The 11543-nt window shown below is 52.1% G+C and overlaps 1 protein-coding gene across 1 annotated transcript; it reads right to left on the bottom strand.

Moving 5' to 3' along the window:
- Positions 1 to 403: 403 nt before the first annotated feature.
- BDKRB1 (bradykinin receptor B1) lies at positions 404 to 10879 on the bottom strand. The gene is given in 3 exon segments (XM_032482579.1): positions 404 to 3828; positions 3830 to 4712; positions 9427 to 10879. Coding segments are annotated over 2 exon segments (1059 nt in total). The 5' UTR covers positions 4703 to 4712; positions 9427 to 10879; the 3' UTR covers positions 404 to 3642.
- Positions 10880 to 11543: the final 664 nt, after the last annotated feature.

Below are 11543 nucleotides of genomic sequence, written 5' to 3'. Positions count from 1 at the left end.
TTCTTTTTACTCTTTACTCAGTCTCCCCCAATGGTAACATCTTGCACACGGGACAATATCACAATCAGAAAGTTGGCATTAGTATAATTTTTCAGATTCTATTTAGATTGTACCAGTTTGACATGCAATCATTTCGATGGTATTTAAAGCACCCTCCAGCCCATAGGAGAAAACTTCCCACCTGCTCTTCATCAAGCTCATGACTCATCTCCGGAGAGTTAAGAAGAGGCCTGTGTCCATTGCAACACCCAGGAGTCTCCCCAGGCTGGGATTTGTGGGGTGGGGGTGGGCGGCTTAGTGTTGCTCAGTGTCGGGATGGATGAGGAGATGGACGCAGTGGGGGACGGGGGCTGGCAGCCTCAGAGTCACATGACACCCCCAAAGCTGGAAGTGAATTGGAGAAGAAATCCCATGTCTCTACTTGATTGTCTTGGAGCAGGAGCCCAGGTGGATGCTGGAGTCAGGGATGCTGGAGGCCCGTTTGCTAACACGCCTTGCTGTGCCAGGTGTTAGCCTGGCCAGGTGAGGCCAAGGCCTGGACCCAGGTGTGAAATCCTCCAGGCGAGCGCATCAGCCAGATCCATGGGGACTCAAAAACATACATTTCTCCCGCAGCACTGATCCTTTTAACCAAGTCAGGGATTTCTCCATCTGCGAATGAATAATTAACCTCCCCAGCAGAAGGGCAACAGCATCCTTGTGGGGGTTGCCAGTGTCTGTCCCGCTGTGGGCCCGTGTCCTGTGCTTTGGTAAGTGTTGTGGGCGTTCCTTAAACCAGGTGTCTGCTCCCCAGAGAGCGTGCTGACAGTCTGCTGTTGAGCTACAGGCCTGTGAACAATGTTCTGACTTCTCAGGCCAGCACACTCTTCCAGAACTTGGGATTGTTTTATTCCACCCCTGAAAAGGAAGGCTATTTATAAGCTGCAACTTTAACGCAGGGGCTGAGAAAGAAGGGAAGAGGGCGTGCCGGGTCGGTGCACTCAGAGCAGAGAGACGGCTGTTATTTTCTTTCTGACTCTCTCTTCCTGCCTGTTCTTGTTCCTCTACTACCGGACCCTTGCTCACTTGATTCCTGCCTGGGGCTCAGAAATGGTATTGGCATTGAAGGCAAGCAAGCCGGGGACTCCAGCCTCCACCCTCGGGGAGGGGGCCTGTCCTGCCTGCAGGGGCGCTGCGACTAAGCACCAAGGGGCTGGTGCCCTGGGGGAGCCCCAGGAGGCCAGCTCCCAGAGGACCAGTGGTGTTCCTCTGTCTGGTCCCCTGCTGTGTTCTCAGAACCTGCTTGAATGCTTGGCACAAAGTAGATGTTCAGAAAGTATGAGCTGAATAAATGAAAGCCGACTGTGTTGCAAGAGCTTCCAAGTGTTCAAGGGAAGCCCAAAATGTGGATCCTTGTACTGAACTTAAATCTCTGTAGCCAATTTAAAAACATTTGTGAAACACCACGTGGTCCAGATTAGACACGTGTACAGAGGGGATTCTGCTTGTTGACCTAAATCCAGGCCACCTGAACCTCTCTCTGCTCTCCAGGAAACCCTACGGGGGCCGGGACACTGATCAAAGTGTTGTCACTGATGGCCTACAAGGACCTGGCGGCCCAGCCCCCACCAGTCTCTCCATCACCAGGCCGCAGGAGCACCGGCCTTCTTTGTGTTTCTTAAATGACTCTGGGTCTTCAGTGTTCTCCCATGAGGATTGGTCCTTCCCACGAAGCAGGAGAGGCTGCTCGTTCCCCCCCACCCCCCACTAGTCCAGGGAGACTGGCCTTGGGGCCTGGCCCCCTGGCCTCGGCGCCTGGCCCCCTGGCCTCTCCTCCTGGGTCCCTCCAGCATCCTGCATGTCTGCATACAACCCATCCTCCACCTCTATTCTTTGACCATCTTGTCCCTTTATTCCAACCACCCCATGCCGTGGCCGCTCTTGGCCCTTGTCACCTGCCGGGATGAACCCACCTCTGGAAGGTTCCAGGCAAGCATTCTCACTCTGTGGCCACAACCTCCTAGTTTTCTTGCTCTGTCCCCCAGGTGTTCCCACCACCCAGTTCTTTAACCATACCAAGGTCACTCTACTTTCTTCACCTCCTATATTTATTTCCTTCCCTAGTTTAGCCATTCCTCATGATCTGACCAGTCTTCCCAGTGCCCTTGAACTCTGGCTGTCCATCTGACAAGTCCCATCTCTGGAGCAACCTACTGTCTGCCTTTCTTGGGCCCACTGAGCATGGCTGGAGTAAATCACATAGAAACTGCATGCCTCCGGCTCCAGCCAGGCCCTGGCAGCTGCCGTCTTTGCCCTTGGCCATCACAGAGCCTTCCATCACCTCCCTGCTCCTCAGACCTGAAGTCCCTGCATAACCACCTGGTACTGCTTTCCTCCATCCTCCCTCCTGCCTCTGGGTCTGATGTGTTTCTTTTATCTGGAACACTCCTTTCCCCCATTTTGCTTGGCCAACTGCTCATCCTTCGGGATTCAGTGTATATGTCTCTTCCTCCCGGAAACCATCTCCAGCCATCCCCTCCCAGCCCCCCGGCTGGACACCCCCTCTCTGTGCTCTCGGAGCCCCTGCTCTCACCCTCTCACCCCGTGCTGGAGTCACCCAGTGCTGTGACACTTTCCTAATTACTGTCCCCATTGTCACGAGCTCCTGGAAGGCAGCCATTCTCAGGTCAGCCCTGGGGACCCCAGCAGCGAGAAGAGCACTGAAGCACTAAGTGCCAATAAATATCCTTTCTCACGCAGCCCCTGCTTCTACCCGTGTGTCTCGGTGATGTCCCAGCAGCTCTTCCTGCCTCTCTCCGTGTGTCCAGATTCTACCCCTTGTCACACTCAGCTTACAGTTTACTCCCTTCACAGCCTCTCTGTTGCAGCCTGGAGGAGCCCCCACCTCCGCTGTGTGCTCCTGGAACTGGGTCTGTGTGACGCTCGTGCAATTTCTTGTTTTCTTTCTTTCTTTCTTTTTTATTTGTACTATAATTTTTTCGATCCAAGTAAGCTCTTTGGGGATAGGCCCTCTAGCCAGCGCATCTCTGCATTCCTAGTGGAGGGTGTCATAGCCGGGAATAACCTGGAACGTTCTGAATGGGCAAGTGGACGTGGGATAAGAGATACTTACTGAAAACCTGTTTCCTGTCGCTGTAACAAATTAACCACAAACTTGCTGACTTAACACAACATAAATTTATTATCTTACGGTTCTGGAGACCGCATCCGAAATCAGTGTCACTGGGCTAAAGTCAAGACGTCAGCAGGGCTGGTTCCTCCTGGAGGCTCCAGGGAGAAGCCTCGCCAGTTAATGCTTCTGCTGGGCGCCTGCAGTCCTTGGTGCGTGGCCCCTTCACTGCATCCCTTAGACGTCTTGCTTCTGGTGTCACATTACCTTCTCCATCTCTGGCCCTCCTGCATCCCCTTTGTAAGGACCCTGGTGATGACACTGGGCTCACCCAGATGATCCAGGATAACCTGCCTGCCTCAAGGTCCTGAGCTTAATCACATCTGCAAAGTCCCCGTGACCATATAAGCATTGGCAGTTCCTGGGACTAGGTGCCGGTTATCTTGGGGAGCCTTTACTCAGGCTACCACAATCACATTCCTTATGTCCAAAGTAATTGATAAGGAAACCACACTTCTCGGCTCCCTGCTGTTTTAATTCCGCCAGAAAAGTTGGAGGATTTCTTTCCTATGGGACGAGGACATTGAAGTGAGACTTCTAGGGAGGCACTGTTTATAAAGTTCCCAGACCTTGGTCCTGAAAAGCCGCCCCCAAAAGACATAAATTATAGGATTCAGGCAGCTGTTGAGGAAGGCAAAGAAGTTGGCCCACTGCAGGCCCTAGGTCGGTGAAATTCTCCCAGAAGCAGCCTCGGACCGCCCGCACCTGGAACAGGAATTCCAGGAAGGCAAAGAAGTGGTAGGGGGCCCAGCAGATCAGGAAGGCGGCCACGAGTGTGAGGATCAGTGCCGTGGTCTTGCCGTCCGTGGGCCCCCCGCGCCTCGTCCTGCCCACCTCCATCCGCCCTCGCAGGGCCGCCAGGATGTGATAGTTGAAGAAGACAATTGCCACCAGTGGCAGGAGAAAGCCCAGCACGTTTAACTCCACCATCCTCGCGAAGGGCCAGGCCGGGTGGGGGAAGAGCAGCACGCAGGCGGAGACGTTCAGCTCCGGGACGGCCCTGACGGAGCGCAGCAGGAAGGTGGGGGTGCTCAGGAGGCCGCCCACAGCCCAGATGAGCGCGCACGCGGCCTGGGCCTGCCGCCGCCGCCGCCGCCCCCGGCTGGCCATGGGGTGCACCAGCAGGCGGTAGCGGTCCTGACTGATGGCCACCACCAGGAAGATGCTGATGAACAAATTGGCCTTGATCACGCCGTTGACGACGCGGCAGAGGGGGGCCCCGAAGGGCCAGTTGAATTCGTTCCGGATGTTCTCTGCCCAGAAGGGCAAGCCCAAGACAAACACCAGATCGGAAGCCGCCAGGTTGGCCAGGTAGATTTCTGCCGCGTTCAGGCGCCGTCGGGGCAGCAGGAAGACGGACAGCACGAAGAGGTTGCCCAGCAGACCGCAGAGGCAGACGGCGATGATGAACGTGGGTAACACTCTGTGCAGCAGGTCCCAGGCTTCCGGAGCACTGTCGCAGGACGTGGCATTTGGAGGCGGGAGCTGGCTCTGGTTGGAGGCCTGGAGCTCCAGGAGGGCCCGGGAGGCCATTCACAGCGACCTGCAATGAACAGCACGTAGCATCACTGCGGAGGCAGCCAACTGTCCCCCGGGCGGACCCAGCCTGGGTGTGGGAAATAAAGTTTTATCGGCACACGGCCACACCCATTCCATTCTGTGTTACAGCAGCAAAGTTGGGCGGTTGCAACAGCGACGCTGGGCCTGCACAACTGAGAATATTCACCACCTATCCCCTGGGAGGAAGATTTGCTGACTCCTGGTATAAAGGGAAGGACCAGGGCTTTGAAACCTGAGTATGAATCCTGACACGACCACTCGGTGTGGGCCACTTAGACCCACTGGCTTTTATTTCCCTTTTTTGAAAACTGGAGCACATCCTACCCCTATTGTGGGACTGTGGTGAGGACCGGGGAGGGTATTCATGGAGAACTCGGTGTGGTTGCCAGGCACAGAGCAGGCACTCAGTGGAAGTGGGCTGTGGGTCTGAGTAACAGCCATACTATTATTATTAACAGTTTCACAAACGTTGAATGGGCACCTGCTTTGTGCCAGCACTTTGCCAGGTGCTGGAGATACAGGGAACAGGACCCCGCCCCATGAAGGTAACCGTCATCTAGACGGAGGCAGACGAGGAGACAGTGGTCCGTTACTGAAATCAGTATAGAGCAAGGCTGACGAAGAGGCACAGCCAGCGGGTTTGCTGAAGCACCGGGCTGGACCAGTGGGTGTATGGATGGGGGCAATTGTAGCAGGTGTGGTGTTTCTCGGGTTCCACCCCTACAAAACCTTCTGCTACCTGGATGAGTTAACATATGCAAAGTGCTTCTAACGGTTCCTGGCTCTTTGTAAGCACTTGCTACTCGTTAACAGTGGTGCTTAAGGGTCCTTCAACTGGGTAAAGCTCATAGTACCCAACACAAGATGTCGCAAAAGAGAGCTAATCTTGGAAGAGCCTATTTGGCTCTGCAATGCTAGGCAATCACTTTGAGTCTTGGAGCCTGACTTTCCTCCCCTGAAGAGGACGTGACAACCTTCTCGCTGTGACACTGTAACTCACACACTGTGCCATTCACATCAGTTACAATTCACAGGTTCCTCATTCACTCATTGGTCCACTAGGCAAGTGTTTACTGGGTACCCGCTATGTGCCAGGCACTGTTCTGCGTATTTGGGACACAGCAGTGAATCAAACGGGCAAACTCCCCTGCCCTCAAGGTGCTTCTAGCCTAGGAGCAGGAGAGAGGCACTGGCAATGAGCACGCAACAAACCTGCTAGCAGGGGAGGGGCGGCAGTGGAGGCGGTGAGCCGTGACCCGGCTCTAGATACATTCTGAAGGCAGGACCCCCATGGTTTTCAATTGGATATAGGTTATGAGAAAGGTGCACTTGTATGATGCCTGGATTTTTAGCCTGAGTACCTGGAAATAGGAAGCTGCCATCAACTGAAATAGAGATGACAGGGTGGAGAAAGCCCATTTTTTGGCAGGGGAAGATCAGGAGTTCACTTTTGGACGTGTTAAGGTTGAGTTGGGTTGGAAATCAAGTGAGGTGTCAGGGGCTGTTAACTATACTGGACTGGTGATGGGGGACCAGGTCTGTGAGATAATGATACACAGCTGGGAGTTGTAATCACATAGATGGTGTTTGGTATTTAAAGGCAGAGGACTGGGTGAAATCACCAAGGGAGCATGGGGACAGAGAAGAGAAGCTGGTGGGCTGCCAGTTGATGGGTCAGGGGGAGACATGGGAAGCTATGGGCTAGGTGGCTCTGATGGCCCCGTGGCTCACTGAGTTCACACCTAGAGCGTATGGAAAAGCAGGGGTGCTCTTCTTTTGCTATTTATTTCAGGACACAAATCCGCAGCTAAATATTTGTTTTGTTATTTGGCAACGCTTTTAAACTTTGCAAGAAACCCTTGGAGTAGCAAAAAGCAAAAAAAAAAAAAAAAAAAAAAAGTTTAATGAATATTTAAGTCCTGAACTTCTGTCTCTCAAGGAAGTTGACTGTGAACGTGGACCGTGCACAAAGTGTCTGTTGATGTTTACATCATGATGGGGACTGGCGATTTCACTGACCACAAGGAAACCTGAGACAGAACTGCTATCAGAAGTTGGTGGGGCAGGGGCGAGGGTATAGCCCATGGCGTAGGGCGCATGTTTAGCATGCGTGAGGCCCTAGGTTCAATCCCCAGTGCCTGCTCAATAAACAAATAAGTAAACCTAACTACCTCCCCTCAAAAAACAAACAAACAAGCAAGCAAACAAAAAGAAGTGAGTCATTTTCAAAGCTGGTGCCCTAAGACATAGGGGCAGGGGATGCTGTCTAGGGTACTTTGGAAGGATAACTTTTTGCTTACAGCAAACAACTCTCCTTTAAGTTAATTCAGCTCATTTTTGGTTCCAAGTCATCCTGTGCACATACAAGGTGGAGGGATGGCTCATTAACATGTCTGCTCTCCAAGAGCTTCACGGACAGTGAAACGGTGCCACTTTAGTGGCAGCACCCTTAGACTCCTCAGGCAGAAAAATCAATCAGTCCCAGTCCTGATTCAGTTTTTTTCATCCCATTCACGGAATCAAAGCAAAACTATTGAAAGTTCACTCTGGCGAAGTGAAACAATGGACATTCTGTGAATACTGTCCTAAAGTCAGTTTACATGGTTCACGTTGGAAGTAAAGTTGTGTTTTTCTGATGACAGCGCACCCACAATTTGGCAGGGCACAGTGTCACGGTAACAGCAACGTCCTTGCTAACGTAGGAGGCCAGTGGGGCAGAAGGGCACTTTGGACAGGTCCTGGTGCACACACAATTTCTGTGCATAAATGAGTTTCACTATTTTACCGCTGAAATGGAAACTCAGGAACTGAATTCCGGAAGGCTGCGTTCCCGGAGGGCCTGTGTTCTTGGCAGTGGGCTTCTCATTTGTCTCCTGCCTCGGAGCCTGAACCACTGGGAGGTCTGAGAAGGAACCAGAAGGAGGGGAGGATGTTTGCCGTGGACACTGACTGAGTCCCCACATACGGTCTGCTTGGCTTCTCTCCCTTCCCTCCTCCAGGCCTCCTTGAATACGTAGGGCAGGGGGGCTGAGTCCCCTCTGAGGTGTAGGTGCCTGGGCAGGTAAGGGTGGCTCTTGGGGAGCACTGGAGGGGACTCCCATGCCCTCATGAGGGACCACAAGGTCAGTGAGGGGCAGGAGCTGCCCAGGCACCGCCAGACCAGAGCATGGGCGGTGCCCCAGGGGCACAGTGCTGACGGGAGGGGAGGCTGGCAGAATCACGGTCCCCAAAGAAGTTCATGTCTCAGTCCCTGGGACCTGCCAGGATGTTCCCTTATATGGCGAAAGGGACTTTGCAGGTGGGATGAAGTTAAGGATCTTGAGATGGGGAGATGGTGCTGGATTACGGAGAAGGACTTTATGTGATCACAAGTGGAAGTCATTTCATTTATAAGTAAAAGCAGGTGGCAGGGAGGGAGTCAGAGTCAGAGAGAGATTAGAAGATGCTGTGCTGTTGGCTTTGAAGATTCAGGAAGGGGCCACGAGCTTAGGAACACAGGCAGCCTCTAGAAGCTAGAAAAAGCGAGTCACAGCTTCTCCCTTCAAGTCTCCAGAAGGAGCACAGCCCTGCCAGCACCTTGACGTTAGCCGGATGTGGCTGATTTTGAACTTCTGCCCTCTAGAACTCTAAGATAATAGATTAGTGTTGTTCTAAGCCACAAAGCTTGTGTTCATTTGTTACAGCGTCAGCTGGACACTAATACAAAGGTCAAGACCTCACCCTTCCCAGGACACCAGGGACTGTCACCTACTCGACCAGCAGAGACCTCTTCCTGATCAGTCCAGCGGACGCTGCCCGCCAGCCCGCAGGACCCGGCTGCGTCTGCGGCCGGGCTTTTTTTCAGGAGGTTGCCTTTACCAGTTGCTGCCTGTGTTTACGTGAAGTTGGCCAGAGAGGAGAAATTACCCTTCGCTGCTTCCTAGTTCTAGCTCTGATATTTGCCTGACACGTAGTAGTCAATTAACAGCAGCTACTGATACTACTCCTAATATTGGATCCTACTTGAAAAACTTGGGGGTGATGTCAGGCAAGTCTACTAGAGATGATTCCACAACTTCTGTGTGATATTTTCTGAGTTCTGCGTATTTTAAAGCTGGCACCTGCTACTCGGGAGACAGCGTGCCCTTCATCAACAAATTAGCTTTCTTCAAATTAATTTCAGTTCCAACAGTGAGGTGATGGTAACGGCATTTGAAATACAGATACAGATATTAAAGAATGTCAACCTAGTTACATAATAAGATACTGTTTTCAAACCACAAATAACCCAACCAGTTATTGGCCTTATGGAAGTTTTGTAGGTGACTCTGGGGAGACCAATTTGATTTTTATAAATCAGAATTGGTAGATTGTAACTGGTCAGAGTTTACATGGAGCTCTGAGGGCTGTGTTCATCCTTGATGGGTTTCATATGACCCTGCTGTAAAGAACTGCTGAAAATGCCCTCCTGCTCCAAACCCTCCCCCTCCTCCTCCTCTTCTGGAAAAGCAACTAAAACCCAAAGGAGGCATGGAATACAAGTCTCTTTAATTGACCCAAAGTTACGTTTTAAAAAACCATACACTTACAGAAAGCTGAAAAGTCTGCCAATATTAGTTGTAAAAGGAAGGTTTGTGGATTTTTTTTTTCCTGAGATGGAGATCCTCTCTAACATCTTACTTGTATAAAAGAAAAAAAAAAGGTGGTCATTTACTTACTCAGACAAAATGAGAGCGATCACAACTTCAGTGGGGTTTTCTGATGGTGAGAGCTGGCTTTGGAGGTATTTTCTGCTCTGGGAAGCGCTGTGGAAGTGTGAGGGCCTTAAATTACATAACTCCCACACCAGTGATGTCATTGGTGGGGCTGCCAGAAAAGTGGGCCTTTCAGGAGGGAGCAAGCTGGGATTTTGAAAGGAAGCCTACTTTGCACTTTGGGGCTGGCAAGAGCTGACTCACCCACTATCTCCCTCTTTACTGTGGTAACATCTGGGAAGCCCCACGATCTTGCCCAAGAATGGTACAGCAGCCAACATGCCCTTCAAACACACATGGGCATCACTGAGTCCCCACGAGTGTCGCCCTGTATCTGTGGACACTGAGTGGTGACTTTGCCTATTCGCGCTGGGGGCCTGAATGCTTGGGGTTCTGCGGCAGCTTTTGTGGAAGCTGACTTGATTATCCCCTTTTGAATTTTGGCCATAAAGGGTATGGCGCCAAGAATCCATCACTGTGGACCCTGTTAAACAAACAGTAAGCCAGGAAAAGCTTGACTCATGCAATGTGCAGAGTTGAGTAAGATCGGATGCACTTTTCCCTAAACTCCCCTGGCAGTTCTGAAATCTGTCTTTGATGTAAGTCTGCACGTATCAAGTGGAGCCACTCAGGGCCTCGTGTTCAGACCATCAGAAACTGCTGGTTTTCTGTGAGTGTCAGGCCTCAAGATCCTTTGACTGAATGACGCCTACCTTCTGTCCTGGCTGCTAAAAATCAAGACCTTTCAAGCTCCCCCACCAAGTGCAGGAGATGCTTCTGCACCAGGGCTTTGATTCTGGAAAGTGGCCCCCAAATCTCAGGCCTCAGCACCCCACGCCCTAGTCCTGCCTCTTGGACACTCTGCTAGCCTCTCTTGATGTCACCTTGCACCCAGCGTCTCTGGAGCACAAAACGTCCCCTTTGTTTTCAGAATCTGGCCCCCTTGTCGTGTCTCCCTTTTCTGTTACTGACACCTCAATGGGGACAAACTACACTTTTGAATTTTCTAGCTGCTTTCACCCATTGCTGGACACCTTAAAATTATGGAAGCTGGTTATAGGGGGAAAAAAAAAAAAAGGACCATGCCTAGAGTCAGGAGTGGATCTGCGTTTTAGGAAGGAAGCTGGGATTTACCTTTAGGGAAGGGGTCTTCATGTCAGGAGAGACTTGGGATGTTTTCAGTCATGCTGATGTTAGGGAAGTGCCTGCCATCATTTTGGGATAAATTTTAGCCAGAAAAAGTTCTGCAAATCTCAGTCCTTTTTAGTGAGTAATGTCAACTGGGGTGTCGTCAGCCGGACCCCCTTGGCAGAGGCAGTCGGCTTTTCTCCCTTTGATGCGAGTTTAGACAAGACCGTTTCTGAGAGGTGTCTGTCCTCAGGAGATGTCTTCCTGCCCGGGCACATGTTTCCCCCCCGGAGAAGGAGACCAGCTCTGCCAGGACAGCAGTGCACAGGCCTGATCCTGGCTTTGCCTCGCGCAGAGGGCAGACTGTGAGAAGGGGCCAGTGCGTGGCGGGCCACGTGGCCGGGACTGCCAACGCCTCACGTGCCACCGGTAGGGGCTGCAAGTGGTCTTTTGGGGATGGACTCTCGGGCAGCCTTGCCAGGGCCGGGGGGTCCCCACCCCGTGGGTGGGATGGAAAGTCCTCTAAGGAAGATGGATGTTCTCACGGCCACTCACCAAGGTTGGGAAATAGGCAGTGGGCCTGGATCCAGGGAGGGGAGGGTGTGCCTCTGCCTCTGAGGCTGTGGGGTGTGGGAGCCTGAATTCTGGGGCTGAGGGCAGGATGAGGGAGCCTCACGTCTAGAAGGGCCCACAGGCCCCCAGAATGTGGAGACAATGGGAGGGGGCTATGAGACAGAGCTGAGGCTGTGAGCATTTATCTTTAACAGAGACCATGCTGGTCCCCATGATTGGGAATGCATCTGTGAGATGCAGAACTCAGGGTTTTCAGTTTTCAGAACTGAGTGCTGAAGAGAACTTTCACATTTCTGGAAGACTGAAGGTCATCCTTGACCTGCAAGCAAGCAGAGAAAACCACGTGTAGTTGTCACTGTGGTGAGTTCTATGAAGAAGCA

This window comes from Camelus ferus, chromosome 6 (assembly GCF_009834535.1).
Source record: "Camelus ferus isolate YT-003-E chromosome 6, BCGSAC_Cfer_1.0, whole genome shotgun sequence".
Taxonomy (NCBI): Eukaryota; Metazoa; Chordata; class Mammalia; order Artiodactyla; family Camelidae; genus Camelus; species Camelus ferus.
This window is presented reverse-complemented; position numbering and strand designations above follow the sequence as displayed.